Below are 17,507 nucleotides of genomic sequence, written 5' to 3' on the forward strand. Positions count from 1 at the left end.
CTGATGGAGCATTATGTGTTTATTACAGTCTCATCTTCAGGGAACAATCACGGCTAACTGGATATTTCTTTGCTTAGTATCCACCACAACGTTGACCTGTTTGTTCTCTTTTACTCAAATGAAAGATATCTTGCGTTATAACAAAGTAACTTTCATTGCTACACTACGGAATAGCTACAGCCATTCAAAACTTTTTAATCATGCCCAGATCAATTGCCGCAAAGTAAAAAACAGAGACGTCATGTTGCTGAGGTTGATTTCAGATTGTTCGGATATCAATAATTCTCGTTAAGGCTTTTGCCTGGAGTCTTACATAACGAGAGCCCACGCCCATGCCTTTCATCCTTACTGTAATGGCTGTGTGCATCAAAGAGAGGGAGATTGACAGGCTGCATGGGAGGATTATTACAGTGGGTGAGGGAAAGGAGAGGGAGTAAGAAATGGGCTGAGGAGGAGGAGGAGGAGGACAATGAGAGAAAAGTAGAGGAGGACATAAAGTGGGGAGAGAGTTAACGAGACGGAGAGCATTAATTGTGTGCATTGTGCCGGGGCTCTTTTGCAGAGTGTGGCTGTCGAGGTGCGGGCGCTAACCCCTCCAGCAGCCCGCCGCGATCTGAGCCAGCTCTCAGACTGCTGTATTCCAATGCAATTAGGCCACTCAAAGGCCTGCTTAAAGCTGCACCCCCCCCCCCCACCCCCTTTCCCCAACCACACACACACACACACACACACACACTCAGATAGCAACAGCCCCTGTGGGTCCCCTCCATTGTAGCAGGGAGGTGTGTTCTGCCCCTTTTTGAGGCCCTGGATGAAGAGACCACCCTGGGGAGCAGAAAAAAGGGAGGATTACCTGTCTTTTTGTCCCTTCCCCTCTGTCTTTCTCTCTTTTGGTCTCTTTATCTTTCTCTCTCTTTTGGTCTAAGAGTTCACCTCTAAATCGGCTCAGAGCAGAGTTTGGGTTAGCTCATCCAAAGAGACCCTACCTGGGAGTTTTTCGAGCAGGGGGAAACAGAGGAAGAAGAAGAGCAATGAGGCGTTTCTGTGATGGATGTCATTGTGGGACTGCTTTAGCAATATCACTTTCCCCTTCCTCTTTCATTATTCATTCAGTCATATATTTCAACAAGTGGCGCGGGGTGTGTAGCTCACTAGCTCGTCCCCGTTGGCACCGGCCCCCGCTCAGCCGGTCCCCTCTGTGTGTGCTGTATTAAGAGAAAGCTCTTGGTGATGGTTCTCTTGGCTGGCTTTCAGCGTGCCTCATTCCCCAGAAAGCATTTAAAGCAGATTACCAACCTAACGCTACACCTCCCTGATAAGAGAAGAGATGGGGGGGGGGGAACCTGGCACATTAACACCTGCAATACTACTCAATGGCATCAACAGATTAACGAGGTAATCCACACAATGAGGTCTTTGATTCGTGTGCCTTGGCAGTCAATAACGCCAGGCATAATGCACACTGTTATTTCAGACTGTCCCAGCACGAGAAAACCTGGCAGAAACCGCTCCCTTTTTTTCCGCCTTCCCCCGTCAGATGAGCTTTTGAAGAATTTTAACTCGTGCATCTGCTGTGTTTGCCTGTTTCCTTGTTAGGGAAGTAACCTGCTGGCTTCTCCTGTGACACAATATGATGGGGGAAAAGGGGTGGAATCACAGGCTTTCTGAAGGCTGTTTCAAAACAGCAGGGCTGAGAAGCTCTCCCTCGTTTTTTTTCTGCAGAAAGACGTGCTTATAGGATGCGTGCGTGCGTGTGTGTGTGTGTGTGTGTGTGTGTGTGTGTGTGAAACATCTCATTGCTCATGTGCAGCTCGATTAGCCCCACGTGCCTCGTTCGTCAGACGTGGAGGCGCAGCAGATGGCAGGAGACGCTCCATGTTACCATGCTGAGGCACTATGTAACGCTGCTCTAATTGAAACATCAATACTGCCCTGTCAATACACTACTGCTACTTTACAAAAACACCATTACCTACACACCCGCCATTGACATCTTTGTTTCACATTGAGCTGGGTAAAAAAAAAAGAAAAAAAAAGGAAAAGTTTCAGGCTGATTCCACAATGGCAACAAAATGACTTTTTTTCCAACACTGTCTGTAACGGCTGCTGGTGTTTTCAATATCCTAATTTCAATTAAACACTCGAGCTGGTTTCTGTGTTGCGGGGTGGAGGAAGCAGGAAGAAATAAGACGTAGAATTTCCTCTGTTGCATCTCCGCTGTGGCCCACTTTAATGAATTGATAAAAAGTTAAGGGAGTTCACATGGCTGTGATCAGTAATTCAACGTTATTGAAAAGTCAGTGGAGAACAGAGAGAAATTAGGCGGCTAGAAATTAATTTGCTATTTGTCCAACTCAATGATGAGTGACGCAGCCTCTTTAATGAATGGGTAATCCATTTCTTATTGCACTGAGCTGAATTCACCCTTCAATGGAGGGGAAAAAAACAAACATATCTTTCACTAACCTTTGCAACAACCGAAAGCAAAGTGGGGGAAGACGAGTACAGAGACCCGGTCCAGAGACAATTTGTTCGGGAGCTGGGTTTATATACTGTTTGTGTGTGTGTGTGTGTGTGTTTCTGAGGGAGTGATTGAGTTATACAGCCAAGCTAGGAACCCCCAATACATCATTTGGGCCTGAAAAACAGGGTCACGCAGTCAAAGTGCTGGACTCATGATCAATGGGTTTCCTGCGATGTGGAAAACAACAATCTTTATTTAACCGTGGTTCATGTGTTGTTTCCCCCCCCCCCCCCCACTCCCCCCTCACTGGTCACAGTTTCTCCTCCTGCCGGATCTGAAGGGTCGGACTGCTGACGACATCCTGGAGATTCTGTGACGGTAAGGATCTGTTTTCTCTGTCCACATCATCCGTGATGGTCTTGGTCGCATGCAGCCCCGTCACAGCTGAGGCTCGTGACTCTGTGGAGGACGTCTGTACAACATCTGTCGGGATGTAACTGTTGAACACAGTGTGAAGCCCAATGTGGTGATGTCAAACTACACATTTGGTCAAAAAAACAACAACAATCTACTCTACAAACCATTTATCTTATCTATCACCTAACACAAAGAAAGACAAACTGAGAGGCTGGAACATTGGATTGGGTGTCACTTTCACAGGAAAAAACATGTGACGCAAAAAGTATTAATGATCTATACATTACAATAATTCAATTAATTAAAACATTCAGAGCTTTCACAGGCAAAAGTAAACACAAAAATTTGAAATTTGAACATTACAGGGAATTTAAAAACAAATGAAACGTATTACATTAAATCTATATTAAGCCAGGCAGAGACGTTATAGTTGTGTTGATAAAGGCTAAACGGGAAGTTTAATTTGAAAAGTAGTAGAAGAAAATGAGACATATTTGTATAATGGAATGAAAATAGAACGTCACTCAAACCTCCCCCCACTAGAGAGGCAGAAAATAACAGCAGAGAAAAACATTGGATCTGTGTGGAGTGATGGGACGTTCTTTTAATTAATGCACAAACATGAAGGCCACATTTCCATCACGATTTCTAGAGTCTTCTTCGTACCGTTTCAGATTTGACTGGCGCTCTTTTAATGATGTCGTCCTTTTGCGGCTTCTTCCTCTGCTGCCCACCGACTGTTTACTTTGATGGAGTCCCTCCTAATAGTCGCATCAGTAGTGGAAAGAAAGACGAATTATTCTTCACCTGCAGTTTTCTGCAGGGAATCATCTGATCTATCTGCAGCTTACCTGGAACGCCGAACTGGAAGTCAAGAGCTTGTTGAGGTCGGGATTATCCAAGCCCAAATCCCCAGGAACCTTCCACATCTGGATGATTCAACAGATATTTGGTGTTAGAGACCAATAAGTGGCAGCGTAGCATAAAGAGCTAAATAGTTTCCCAGGATAAAAGCAAGGCTTAAAAATGACCATTTCTGGATTTACTGTGATTAAGCTAAAAGGTGTGGATCCAAAAAACCCGTTTTAAGGCGACGCTCAAGATAAAGAGGGGAGAGATTTGCTTACTATTATTGGTCCCTTGCCACAATGCAACCAATAATCCTTTCATTGAAAAGTAAATCAGTTATGACTTACTAAGGGGGCCCTTGAATCTGATCATTATGAAAATACTTTGACAAGTTTATAGTGGTGCGTTGTTTGTTAAGACTCGTTCTCGTTAAGACTGTTTTAGGTCTTCCGTCTGTTGCACTTCACACCAGCACCACTTGCAGCAGGGGCTGTGACTCCTTTGACACCCCCCCCCCCCCCTACCCTCCCCGCCCTTCTCCCTCCCCTCCATGTGGATGTCGTCATTCCACCATGTTTTCTCAAGGGAAAAAAAAATACGTGAATCAAACAAGGTGAATCTGGAATCAATAAAAAACTGCCTCTGTCCACAGGAGCGGCGTTACAGAGCGGTTACAACTTGGCTCTGGTTTTTAGGGACTGTTGACGTCTCAGAGTTGCGAGGGACCCCGAGCCGGCGGCTGACTCCGGGGGCTTCGGGGATACCAACCCAACCCAGTCTCCAAAAAAAGCGTGAAATGGCTACGTTGGTCCACCGTGATAAACGTAGTCATGTCACGTTTTCGTTACTATGTTACGTTTCTTTTGGCCCATTCATTTACATTGCTTTGCAAATAGGTCACGTGACTATCAAGTTTCCCGGTAGCAAAAAGAAAAACATGGCGGACGGTCAGCATAATCTCCGTCAAAAACACAATATTTTAAGAAAGCATCAGCATTTGTATGCATTTCGATGGCATTTCTAGCGAGAAGTATGCGTTATTCTTTCATAATCTTCTATCAGAGACTGTAGAAGACCTTCCGTTTATTCGTTTCTGCGAAGATTTGAGTGTCTCTTTGAGAAAGCGTGGCTACGCAACGCCTTTAACGGCGCATTATTAAAAAAACACTTCCAGTGGGGGCGTTACCGTAAAGAAGCGTTCAGCCTTAAAGCCACTAATCGCCAAACAAAACAAACTCAAAGCACACGAATCACATTATGACTTTTTAAACATAAATTCCCTTACTTTTATGAGTTTTCAATGAAAGAATGCATAATTTCCGGGTGTAGGCAAGCCCGGGACATCCCGAATTATGGGCAATTTTGATTTGTCCAGCTTTTTGACAGCTCCAGTCCCGACTTCCAATCACAGCCTCCTAAGTCAATGACGCGCCTTAAACTCTCGGGTGTTGTGTGATTGCAACTTCCCCCCCCCCCGAACATTACGTCTTGTTTACATGGAAAAGGGGGGCGGGGCTTCGCCTTCAGAGCGGAGCGTCATTTCTCGCTCCACACGTCTCCTCTTTTTACTGGCCAGGAAAACGGGCGATCTATCCCACGTGGGTCTGGCTCCATTCCATTGGCTCTGACGAATCCACGGAGAGGCGGGACTTATAATTTGCCCGGCAAACGGAGAGATTTGAACTCCATTGCTTGCCCTGTGCGTGAAGTGGCCGTGAGGCCTCCACTAAAGTCTCTCTCTATTTGTTCTGCTTTACTCAATAAAAGTAAAACCTTTACAGATATACTGTACACACACTAGGCTAACATAACGGAGATTCCAGGCTTCGTCCTTTATGTTTTATGGGGATAAAGCCTCTGTAAGTAGTTTTTTCCCAAGCAAATCTGAGTTTCTTCTGTTTTTTGTGTGTCCCATACAAATATCAAAATATATATACTGATTTTCACATCCAAACACACTCACTTATGTTCCCTTTTATCATGACAACAAGAAATTTCAAGATAAACCTTTTGCTTTCATAAATATGACAGTTTTAGTGTGTAAATGCCCAGCAGTGTACAGTCCGGGGGCCCCTATCGGGCCACTTGTTAGATGGTTCGATTAGTCTATCACTACTATACTTTGATCTGACGACTAATTTGCACATCATGCTCGTACCGGCATGGCTTCGCCCTTCCCAGGCATAGTTCATCATCTTCCGGGGTCCTATAGCCAGTGTTGGTAAAGTTTACTTTCTACATTAACTAGTTCAAAGTTTAGTTCACACATTTTAAAAATGAACTAGTTCAGTTCATAGTTCAAAATATTTGAAATAAGTTCACGGTTCCAAAAAATGAACTAGTTTAGTTCTTTTTTTCCATACGTTGCTGCGAGCTATTTTTTTTATTTTATTATTGCCACAGCCCAGAACCACAGACAGCAATTATTTGATCAGTTTTAACACTGAAGCTATGCATCAGATTTAATCTTCATATCCAATTTTGAATCCTTATCCAACCAGGGTTTACATTAGCATTGAGGGGACAGCATTTCCCCTTTGTTGCTTTAATGTTGCTGTCATTCACTCCACACTAGCAGCAGTTGCAGAGTTCACCCCTACACTACATTCTCAAACACATGCTGCTTGAATGGTCTTTTTTAAATAAGGTATTATAAAAAGAAAAACAGGACAGTAATCATTAAGGTGCAAATGTTTGCAAAGAAAGGTCAGATTCCTCCCATCCTTACCGACCTTGTCAGTAACTTCATAAAACTCTTTAAAATTATTATACGCCGCCTCTGCTACACTTATCAATGCGCGTTTACGGTGTGTTTTCTATAGAAATCTGGCACCCCATTGAACGACATTAACCTGAAAGAACGTGCCGTAGAAACCAGAATGAACGAGTTCACAGTAACGTTCATCGGGCATTAATACAGTACGTTCAGTTCACGTTCACCCAAAATATCAACGAGTTCATGAACTATCGTTCAATGAACGCGTTCAGGCACAACACTGTCCCGAAAGGGCCGGGATCGCACTTCACCCAGCATGCCTCGGCCTTCACTTTTTTCACTACAGAGTTTTGTTGCACCCTGTGACTCCGGCGTTAGACTCCTTCGACTGAGTTTCAAGATAGGTTGGATGGGTTACTGACTAAAATGTATGCCCCCACCCCCTAACTGCCTCAGGGCAAGTTGTAAATATAATAAGTCAAATAAGTCAAACAAGCAAGTTGTATCTGGTTTAACCCTTTTATTCCTGTAGGCGTTTTTTAGGCCTCATGCTGGAAATTGCATTTACACACTAAAACTAGGATAACGCATGTCTGATGATAGTGACAGTGAGTCTGTCGATCAAGATGAGGATGGAGACATAGTAGAGGTTGAAAATCCTCCTTGTTGAACACCCCACAATACATTCTGTGCTCCCTCTGGCATAACATTTCTAATGATATCATGTCCCCCCCTTCAGTATTTTAAGACATTCTTCAGGTTATTGTAGGCCAGTTGAATGTGTATGCCATACAATTTGACACAAAAAAGCCCTTTAAGTTTACATGTTTTGTATGTGGATTTTGTACATACAGTGTTGGTCATTTAATTTCTTTGTTTAATATTTTTGAATTTATGTTTGAATCCATTTGTGGTTAATGTGCTCAAAATGCACTACTTTCTTAATGCTTACATTGCTTGTTTGACCTATTATATTTACAAGTTGCCCTGAGGCAACAGACCTAAATCAAGTTAGGGGGTGGGGGCATATATTTTAGTCAGTAACCCATCAAACCCATCTAACAAGTGGCCGGATAGGGGCCCTCGGACCGTACACTGCTGGGCATTTACACACTAAAACTGTCATATTTATGAAAGCAAAAGGTTTATCTTGAAATTTCTTGTTGTCATGATAAAAGGGAACATAAGTGAGTGTGTTTGGATGTGAAAATCAGTATATATATTTTGACATTTGTATGGGACACACAAAAAACAGAAGAAACTCAGATTTGCTTGGGAAAAAACTACTTACAGAGGCTTTATCCCCATAAAACATAAAGGACGAAGCCTGGAATCTCCGTTATGTTAGCCTAGTGTGTGTACAGTATATCTGTAAAGGTTTTACTTTTATTGAGTAAAGCAGAACAAATAGAGAGAGACTTTAGTGGAGGCCTCACGGCCACTTCACGCACAGGGCAAGCAATGGAGTTCAAATCTCTCCGTTTGCCGGGCAAATTATAAGTCCCGCCTCTCCGTGGATTCGTCAGAGCCAATGGAATGGAGCCAGACCCACGTGGGATAGATCGCCCGTTTTCCTGGCCAGTAAAAAGAGGAGACGTGTGGAGCGAGAAATGACGCTCCGCTCTGAAGGCGAAGCCCCGCCCCCCTTTTCCATGTAAACAAGACGTAATGTTCGGGGGGGGGGGAAGTTGCAATCACACAACACCCGAGAGTTTAAGGCGCGTCATTGACTTAGGAGGCTGTGATTGGAAGTCGGGACTGGAGCTGTCAAAAAGCTGGACAAATCAAAATTGCCCATAATTCGGGATGTCCCGGGCTTGCCTACACCCGGAAATTATGCATTCTTTCATTGAAAACTCATAAAAGTAAGGGAATTTATGTTTAAAAAGTCATAATGTGATTCGTGTGCTTTGAGTTTGTTTTGTTTGGCGATTAGTGGCTTTAAGGCTGAACGCTTCTTTACGGTAACGCCCCCACTGGAAGTGTTTTTTTAATAATGCGCCGTTAAAGGCGTTGCGTAGCCACGCTTTCTCAAAGAGACACTCAAATCTTCGCAGAAACGAATAAACGGAAGGTCTTCTACAGTCTCTGATAGAAGATTATGAAAGAATAACGCATACTTCTCGCTAGAAATGCCATCGAAATGCATACAAATGCTGATGCTTTCTTAAAATATTGTGTTTTTGACGGAGATTATGCTGACCGTCCGCCATGTTTTTCTTTTTGCTACCGGGAAACTTGATAGTCACGTGACCTATTTGCAAAGCAATGTAAATGAATGGGCCAAAAGAAACGTAACATAGTAACGTTATTTTGGGGGAAAACGTGACATGACTACGTTTATCACGGTGGACCAACGTAGCCATTTCACGCTTTTTTTGGAGACTGGGTTGGGGATACAGTATTTACAAGGCACGAGGAAGTGGGAGCGCTGCAACAGATGGCACCGTACACGGCGCTTTCAATTATTTCTCGCAGCATTCATGAAAATAGAAGCTCAGCGGGGAGTACAGTATGAAAAGCTCAACTATAAAAAAAAAAAAAAAAACATTAAGTGAAAAGAGAACTCCCGAGCTACAATAAATGGCACCGTACGCTGCTGTTGAAAATATTCCATTCTCTAATATAGAAGAAATAGAAATAATGCAGTGAAGTGCAGACACAGGAAGCCACGGTGGAGCAAAAACCACAGCATTAATCATTGGAGTTTGGGTTTGATAGCATCTAAATATGTTTTCAAACTGAAGTTGATGTGAAACCTGAATGCAAGAACCACTTGTGGTCCAGGCCTGTTGCATAAGTCTGTAACGACACTCTTCCTTCCTCCACAGGCGGGGAAACACTTGTTTGAACTGAGGATTATTCTGTCCTACCCTGGAATGAGTTCAGGGTCTTAATATGATTCTACGGCCGTGCCAGCGGCTCTTTAAGGCTGTGCTGCACAGCGGCGCTTTGGGCTAAATGCTTCCGCCGGTAAGCTGACAGGCTCACAACGCCAGTGCAGTACCGGTCCAAAGTTTGGACACATTCAATTCAATGAGAAGATGTGTCCAAGCGTTTAACTGGTACTCTGAGGTTTCTTGTTTACCTTGCTCACCATGACATTTGAAGCGCTAAACACAAAGTACAGATAAAACCCAACATAGATCTGTACAATTGTTTAATATATTGCCAAAAATAAAATATGGCTTAGGTATTGTATTCTTTTTTTTTACATTGTACTAGTGTGTCTGTTCTTCTTCTCATGAAAAACTACACAGTTCTGTTTGTGCATAATCCTCATTACTCATTACCTCATTATTATCATCACATCACTTTACCTACAATGGAGAATTCTCTCAAATCTTTCAATGTCACGTTGACCTTCCCCCATTTAAAGTGCGACCACCTAAAATGAATACATGTTACGGTCTTAAAACAGTCCAAAACATGTTAACATCAAGTCATAAAACGTGTGATCAGGTTCATTATATTCGTTGTCCATGGAGTAGCTTGAGACCTGATACTTCACAATACGACACAATGACACCATTTTTAGATCTTTAGATATTTAGATGATGGTTTCTGAGTGGCTCATGTTCACAAAAAATAATAAATCATTCCTGGGCCATGGAAATGTGAGTGATTTGCTTTAACTAGATGTTTTTGATGTGTACACCACGTTGCCTGCAGGTATATTCACCCATAGGTTCTGACCCCTCAGACTTCCTAAAAGGGGAGTGGAACTAACGTGGTCTGCTTTATAAAGCGTTAATTATACAGAGCAAACCACGTGAAGGTCCACCCCCTCGTGAACAAGTGGCATTCATTAAGTTGAGATGGGCGATTCATGTCAAATCTGAGCAGTTCAGAAGGGTCAGTGAATCGGATTGGAAATTTACAAACGAAATCCGCAAAGACGTTGAGGATACAAACGCGGAAATGATGTGGCACGAGGCCCAAATGAGTTGTAAAAGATGAAATCTGGTCCAAATTTCATGGTTTGGGGTTATGATAAAATAACAAATGTGTTTGTCTGATTTGCCGATTTGGTCTCTGCAATTAACTTACTGGAGTGTTTTAGAAGCAATTGAAATTGTGACCAAAAAACAAGACTCAAGTGGAGATAAACCGAAAAAAAAACAGTGCAGAGTGGTACATTTGGCTTATATATTCAGGCACTGGAATGCTCCCACGCCTACACCACATCCTTTCTGTCCTCTAAGTCATGAAGGGAAACAGATGACAACCCAGTTTATCCCAGAGCTGATCTCTGTCTCCTCCTTTAGATGAGAGGCTGTTAGCGAGGGGGAGCGAGGCAGAGCCAGGCTCCCAGACAGAGATGTTTGTTTCCCGGGCCCTTCCACCGTCTCTGTGGGACGACCCGCCCCATCCTCCCACCAGCCAGCCAGCCAACCAACACCCTCCACCCCCCCCCCCACACACACACCTCCCCACCCACCCAAACCTCATGGATCAAACAAAGGACATCATTTGTAGGCCAAGTATTTTTCTGAGCGTCTCTCTCCTTGGCCCTGCATACCAATCCAATACAGCCCAAGGAAAAAACAGCCATTGGTGCGTGTGTGTGTATATGAGAGTGTGTCTGGGCTGGGGGTTGGAAGGTCTGTTTGCCTCTCCGCCGAGCATCGATTTATCCTTTTCTCCAATTTATTTCTCCTCCTTGCCTCTACGATCCATTCAGATCTGCCTCTAGGGGAGGAACTCGGGGTAAAGACGTTGTCAGGCCTCGTTGTTTTCCTCCGATGAGCGGCTCAGAACCCGCCTACAGGCCCGGGGACCGCGCACCCCTGCAAGGACATGTCAGGCACCGCCTCGCACACAAACGGAGCTACCGGTTGTCCAGCCGGGGACACCGTTTGCCAGAGCTGTAAATGGCCTCGAAGTGCAGCCTAAAGGGCACAGATAGAAGGCTTAAATGATTGTGAGAGGACAAGAGTGTGGAAGGGAATTACAGTTGTTTCAGTTCAGACGCTGTGCTGAAAGACGGCTCAGTCGACCATACAATGTCCTCTTATTTCAAAGGGGAGGTATACCTTGCTCTTGTTTCTGTAACAACTGTTGGTGCAGCCACAATGCTCTGCAATTGTTCCTCGTAATCCGGCCAAGACTCAGTGTGTGAGCAGATATGATCAGAACAACAATATCCCCATTCAACTGTCTCTGTGTGTGTGATTCTGACATTTTCAGATGTTATTACAACGACTCGAGGATTTGTATCCTGAAGCGTCGGCACTGTCGACGGCGTTGAACAGAAATGCTGCATGTGCATAAATCCCGTCGCCGTAAACCCCCCCCCCCCCTCCCACACACACAAAGACACACACACACACACGTATGGCAGAGATCTGGGAGCCATTCTTCAGTGTCAGAGTGAGCGACGCCTGGCACATCCTTACACCTGAAGTTGATCAATGCCGATATGTCCAGGGGGAAATTGAAATCCATAGGAAATTAGGCGGCACCAGTGATTTATTGGAATAGTAAATCACAGTGTGTGTGTGTGTGTGTGTGTGTGTGTGTGTGTACGTGTGTGTGCTTGAAAGATGTGTGTACAAGTACTGTACCTTGCGTCTGGCTGGGATACTGATACCAGCAGCCCGCACCTTCCTGTCTCTCTCCATTTGGTAGACCCATTGAATCAGCTCCTGAGGTTGGGGCCCCTCCCTGTGAGGGACGGGGTGACGCAACCCCATGGACACAATGCTCTGCAGGGGTCCATCTGAAAGAAGAAGAAAAAAAGATAAAGCATTTAACTGCTGCTAAAGCCTTGCATGGCACTGTTCACCTCAGTATCTGTGTTTTGAAACAAATGTACAAAAGATGTGTTTGAAATCCTGCCAAAGATAACATTTAAATGAGCCCTCTAAATGCATTTACTGCACTGGATTAATAGAAATAAAGTTCTTCCAGGGAAACCCTACATTTTTTCTATTCTATACAGCACTTAGTTACACATCTCTAGAGCTTCACTATGTTATTGTTTTTTTTTATTAGTGGCGCCCATGTGTACTATTTAAATAGCCTACGGATGTAGGAGGGATTTGCTAAGAAATGGTGCAACATGTGTGCTACTATTTGTAGTTTTATCTTATTGATATCATCCTCATGGTTATCTCCACTACTGTGGCAGAGCTCTATCACACTATTTAGCTGGCATAATACAGGGCGCCTCTCATTGTGAAGGAGTCATGATAAAATGTTTGAAGACCAAACTAAAGAAGTAAAAATCATTCATTTTGGTGAAGAACGCATTGCATCCCCTAACAAACAGAACCTGCTCAAATGATGCTCTGAGCAAACATAAGACTAAAGAATAAGAAGAGCTATTTACAGGTAAATCCTGTCAATCTTATATTACTAATAACAAAAAAAGTGTTTTTAAATAAATGGATTGCAGAATTTATTTGTCAAAATTGATTAAATAAAGAAATATTCAGCCTTTCTAATTTGTTCAAAAGGAAAACAAATGCTGCTATTCCCCCTTCGTCAATCACATAATGTCATGTGTGATACTAAAACTAACTTCTTTACCGTTACCCATAGTTTAAGGTTAAACTAAACTAACCGCATTAAGAGCAACACTAAGCTTTGCTCTAGAGTGTTTCCATTACTGCTTTTTCTGCTTGTAAAGTAATCTGATCCATTTACTATAAGCAGCACACTTGCACTACAACCAGGAAGATCTCAAATATATCCGACATTGAGTAGTTGAGCGAGTCTCTTAGTGGAGATGGCATTCATGCGTGAATGTTCAGATGAATCCACGGGGATATTGTCAGAAATAAAACAGAGAGAGTGTGTAGCGTGAACCCCAATTCAAGGATTACCGCCCCCCCCTCCCCCCAACCCCCCTCCACACACACACACACACAGACGCTCCCACTCCCCTTCACTTGCTGTTTTTCTTCTTCTTCCAGGTACAATGCTTGTGTTCCAGCTTGTTTTTGTCCTGCTTTAATTGCTTTTTTTTCCCCCCTTTTTTTTTTGTAGAGAAGAAGAAAAGACAACAACAAGGCGCCGAGAGCTGCAGCTAATGGAAAGGCTGTAATTGTGAATGGGGGCATTCATCTGGAGACGTCGTCCGTGAATTGCGCCGCACAAAGCGCAGCGCCGGGCTGCTCAGATCACCAGCTAGTCACTAAACACACACCGATGCACACATACTGACGCGCGCACACACTGAAGCCCCTTAGATCACTGGAGCTCGGAGGAGGAGCGTGATCACACCTCGGCCCCGGGAGCAAGACAACGGGCAGGGGTGGGGAGAAGGAGTGATGAACTAGGGGCGCAGGGTTTACACATTTGGACCATGCAGCCCATGAGGTAGATCAGAACACACACACACACACACACACACACAAACGCACACACAGATGAACAGGTGAAGACAAATGCACACACACAGGCTTACAAACACAAACAAACATATTATGTGTCCAAAAAAAAGATTCATGCATGGCCTCGTTCGCACATACACATACAAACTGTGATAGAATGGTACACACATGCGCACAGTAACACACAGGCATGCAAAACTCAACAATATGTGTATAACTTGTCAGATCTCAGAGAACTATCTAACGAGCGCCACGCCTCTCTGTCCTCCAGCTAAACCCCCCCCCAACACACACACACACCCTTCGACCAAACAAACACCAGTAAGCCAAAACCCACAGAAAGACGGCTAAAAAAGACACATCAAAGCGACAGTACGTGTAAAAACAACCCCCACCTCGGCGAGGCACCTGTCAGCGCGGCGGCTCCTGTACCTCCAGAGAAACATCAGGAAACAACAACTCAATTAAACACCCCATCCCTGTTCAATTACTGCCACATAATCACTGCAATTTAGCTTCACTTGCCACACAGCCACCAAACAAACACAAACACGTGCAAGCACGCGTGCAGGGTCAGAGAAGCAACGCACATAAACACACACAAGCTGGGGCTTCATCCTCCGCATCGTGAGCTTACAGCTCGGTTGTAAAACAATTACATGTGCAACTATGTCCACTGTACTGTAAACGCTGTCATTCAGTTTCGGTCCTGTGCTGTTGCGTTTACTTTATCGAAAAAAGCACATTTATGCAAGTGTTGTAAATGTCTTAAACTGTCGAAATACTGAAAATGATATCTGCAAGTAGGTCCACTGTGATTTGGCTGAAAGGAGTGCCCCAGTGATTGTAGACCTGCAAAGTCATCCGTTGCTGTTCTGTAAGAGACCTGCATTAAAAGATCCCTCCACAACGGTTGTATCTGTTTCTTGTCTTCTTGCTGTTAAACTACAGTGCATGATTCTGAGAGGTGATTTTACTGTTATAAGCCTAGAAGAGCCTTTGAACCATTATGAAGACCGTATTTGTTTTAGCTGGGTGAACCAAACATAATGACAACTGCACTTTTTCTACAATGAACTACTATATGTGAGACATGTTTTCCAAGGGAAAAATCACTTGCTTATTATTATATATTATATTAATCATAAAAGATTCATGAAAAAACATTAGTGCAAACTATTCTTATTATAACTTTGGTAAAAGGTAGTTTTCCAGAGTTGTTGCTCAGAAAAATCTTAACATTCTAAACAATATGGTGATTTAAAAGGCCCTGAATGTAGCACGGTATGGAAGAACTTGACTGAGAGATAGAGCCTTGACTATATATATAGTCAAGACTCTATCTCTCTATATATAATATATAATAACATCAATATATATATATATAATAACATCAATATATCCAAATTGATACATTAACTATTAGCTACTACAAAATGATGTAATGGATATAAGAATGTAGAATGGCAAGACTGTAAGAACCTGTTAATGAGTAGTGTGTGTGTGTGTGTGTGTGTGTGTGTGTGTGTGTTCATGGACAGCAGATTGACGAACAGCTTGAACTTGGGTTGGATCCAGAAGCACGGGGAGGGAATCATGGGGATGGATGGAGAGAGAGGGAGAGGAGGAGGGAGAGCCATCGATTTCTCAACAGAGACATCAGCATCTTGACAGAAAGAGACGAGAGAGCAACAGAGCAACACACACACACACACACACACACACACACAGATAGGGTTCCCACCATCCGCCACGACCTCTCTGTGTCCCTCCAGGTTTCCTGAACCAAGCTGAAGTCAGGCTACACTTCTACTACAAAAATGGAAAAATAAATCCATCTGCAAAATGTCCAAACTTTCAACAGTACATGTGTGAAGGTCCTTGGCTCCTCCTGATTATTTTTTCCATGGCGTCCCAGGACCTCCTTGACCGGAGGAACCTCCCGATGAAGCAGACCAACAGGAAAGTGTGATTCTCCCAGCATGCCTCGGTGTTTCTAACAACCCTAAAACCCCCGACAGAGACACGGAGGACGGTGCCGTTGCTTCATGCCGGGGTGGCTAACGAGTAGTGTGTGTGTGTGTGTGCGGGTATGTGTGTGTGTGTGTGTGTGTGTGCGGGTATGTGTGTGTGTTTGTGCAGGTATGTATGTGTGTGTGTGTTTGTGGAGGTCTTGGGCACCGGGAGAGCTGACACACTCCGTGGGATCGAGGGTGGGATCGGGGAGGTCCATTCAGGGGTCACTCTGTAATAACATATCACACCCGTGGTCCTGTGGTCAGACGCCCGATACTGACCTCCTCAGACCTCAAGGCCTCAGCCAAAGAGGCAGAGAGGGTCAGTGGGAGGCGGCCGGGGGGGGGAGCGGAGGGTTTCGGAGGGGCTCGCGCAGCCGTTGTAGAAAACCGATCGAGTGACTTGTTTATTTCTTTCCTTTTCTGCATTTAATCAGCTGATACATTGGATTCATTGGACTTTCAGTGGGTGTTGTTTCTAGAAAGTACACTGTGTCAAACCTCTACAGCAACCCTGCCTCCATTCTCACCTCAGCTTGCACGTGTTCAAAGCAGCGTGAGTGGTTGACACTCTCACATACCGTGAGCGGCCCTGTGTGGGCGGTAGGTGCCGTAGAGGATGAGTGTAGCGCTGAGCACGGCTCCGGATGCCTGTTCGTCACTCGGCCTCGAACAGCTCATCGCTGTGCCTTTGTGGTCAGTCACCTGGTAACAAACAAAGTGGAAAATCATTTCACCGATTAAAAAACCCCCCAAAAAACACTCTTTAACGGGAGTGTAAATATGCTCAGTACACTATCGCAGACAGAGAATAGGGTTCTACTTCAGGTCAAAGCCAAATTAAATCTTAACTACTGGGCCACAAGCAGTTTTTAGCAACTGAGCCTTTCTAAATAATACATAATTAAACTGCAACCATATTCTAAGAAACTAAATGCTAAGTTGAGATCTTTTCTTTCTTTTTTTAAATCCTTTTCTACAATGAAACATATTCATGAATCCCAGATAAAGCAGCCTGTCATATGATCAGTGGCGCCTGTTTTCTAAACAGTAACGGCGCATCTGTGTGGAATTATAGATCAGCTCTTTGTAAATCCTCATTTGGAAAAGCTTCTTTTCTCTTTTTCTTGGATCAACATGAACTCCTATCTTGAGTTTATGTGAACTCCTTAGTAGGTTTAAACCTTAACCCTTTCTGTATATGTTAGATGTGATAAAACCCACTAATTATCTCTCCCAATACACGTTTTTGTTCATCTCTTCCAGGGCTCATATCATTTAGGTGGTTTTAATTGAGGTTTTTGCACAGGTGTGAACTCAGAACACCCAAAAGGGTGTGTGATCGCGCATAGCATCTGACAGATCCACTCAATCAGAAACAACTAATCCATCAAATTTGTATTCATACTAAATCACATTTTTCAGCGGCTTACTTCTAAAGTTCACAATCAGTTTCTGTATTTGGAGTATTTGGTATTTACAAGGGGAAAAAAAATCATCCTCCTCATCCTATCCTCATCCTATTTGTATGATTAAAACCATGTGAAAGTCATGTGATAAAGATCGGTGCAGGTCAAAGACAGACCATTCCATGTGAAATGATCCCCCAACCTTTGCTAGCTCAGCTGTCCAGCCTGCCTAGGTGTGTGTGTGTGTGTGTGTGTGTGTGTGTATTTCATAGTGTGTGAGTGCACCCGGCAGACCAG

General features: G+C 43.9%; 1 protein-coding gene across 1 annotated transcript in view; it reads right to left on the reverse strand.

The window, feature by feature from the left end:
* Positions 1-2,774: 2,774 nt before the first annotated feature.
* LOC119197399 (proprotein convertase subtilisin/kexin type 4-like) overlaps positions 2,775-17,507 on the reverse strand; it is a 128,119-nt gene continuing 113,386 nt past the window's right edge. Inside the window, exons 19-23 of the mRNA XM_062565508.1 lie at positions 16,383-16,506; positions 12,014-12,168; positions 3,733-3,810; positions 3,548-3,642; positions 2,775-2,961 (exon numbers count right to left, since the gene is read on the reverse strand). Coding sequence (XP_062421492.1) covers positions 2,775-2,961; positions 3,548-3,642; positions 3,733-3,810; positions 12,014-12,168; positions 16,383-16,506 — 639 coding nt within the window. The remainder of the gene's footprint in view (positions 2,962-3,547; positions 3,643-3,732; positions 3,811-12,013; positions 12,169-16,382; positions 16,507-17,507) is intronic.

This window comes from Pungitius pungitius, chromosome 11 (genome assembly GCF_949316345.1).
Source record: "Pungitius pungitius chromosome 11, fPunPun2.1, whole genome shotgun sequence".
Taxonomy (NCBI): Eukaryota; Metazoa; Chordata; class Actinopteri; order Perciformes; family Gasterosteidae; genus Pungitius; species Pungitius pungitius.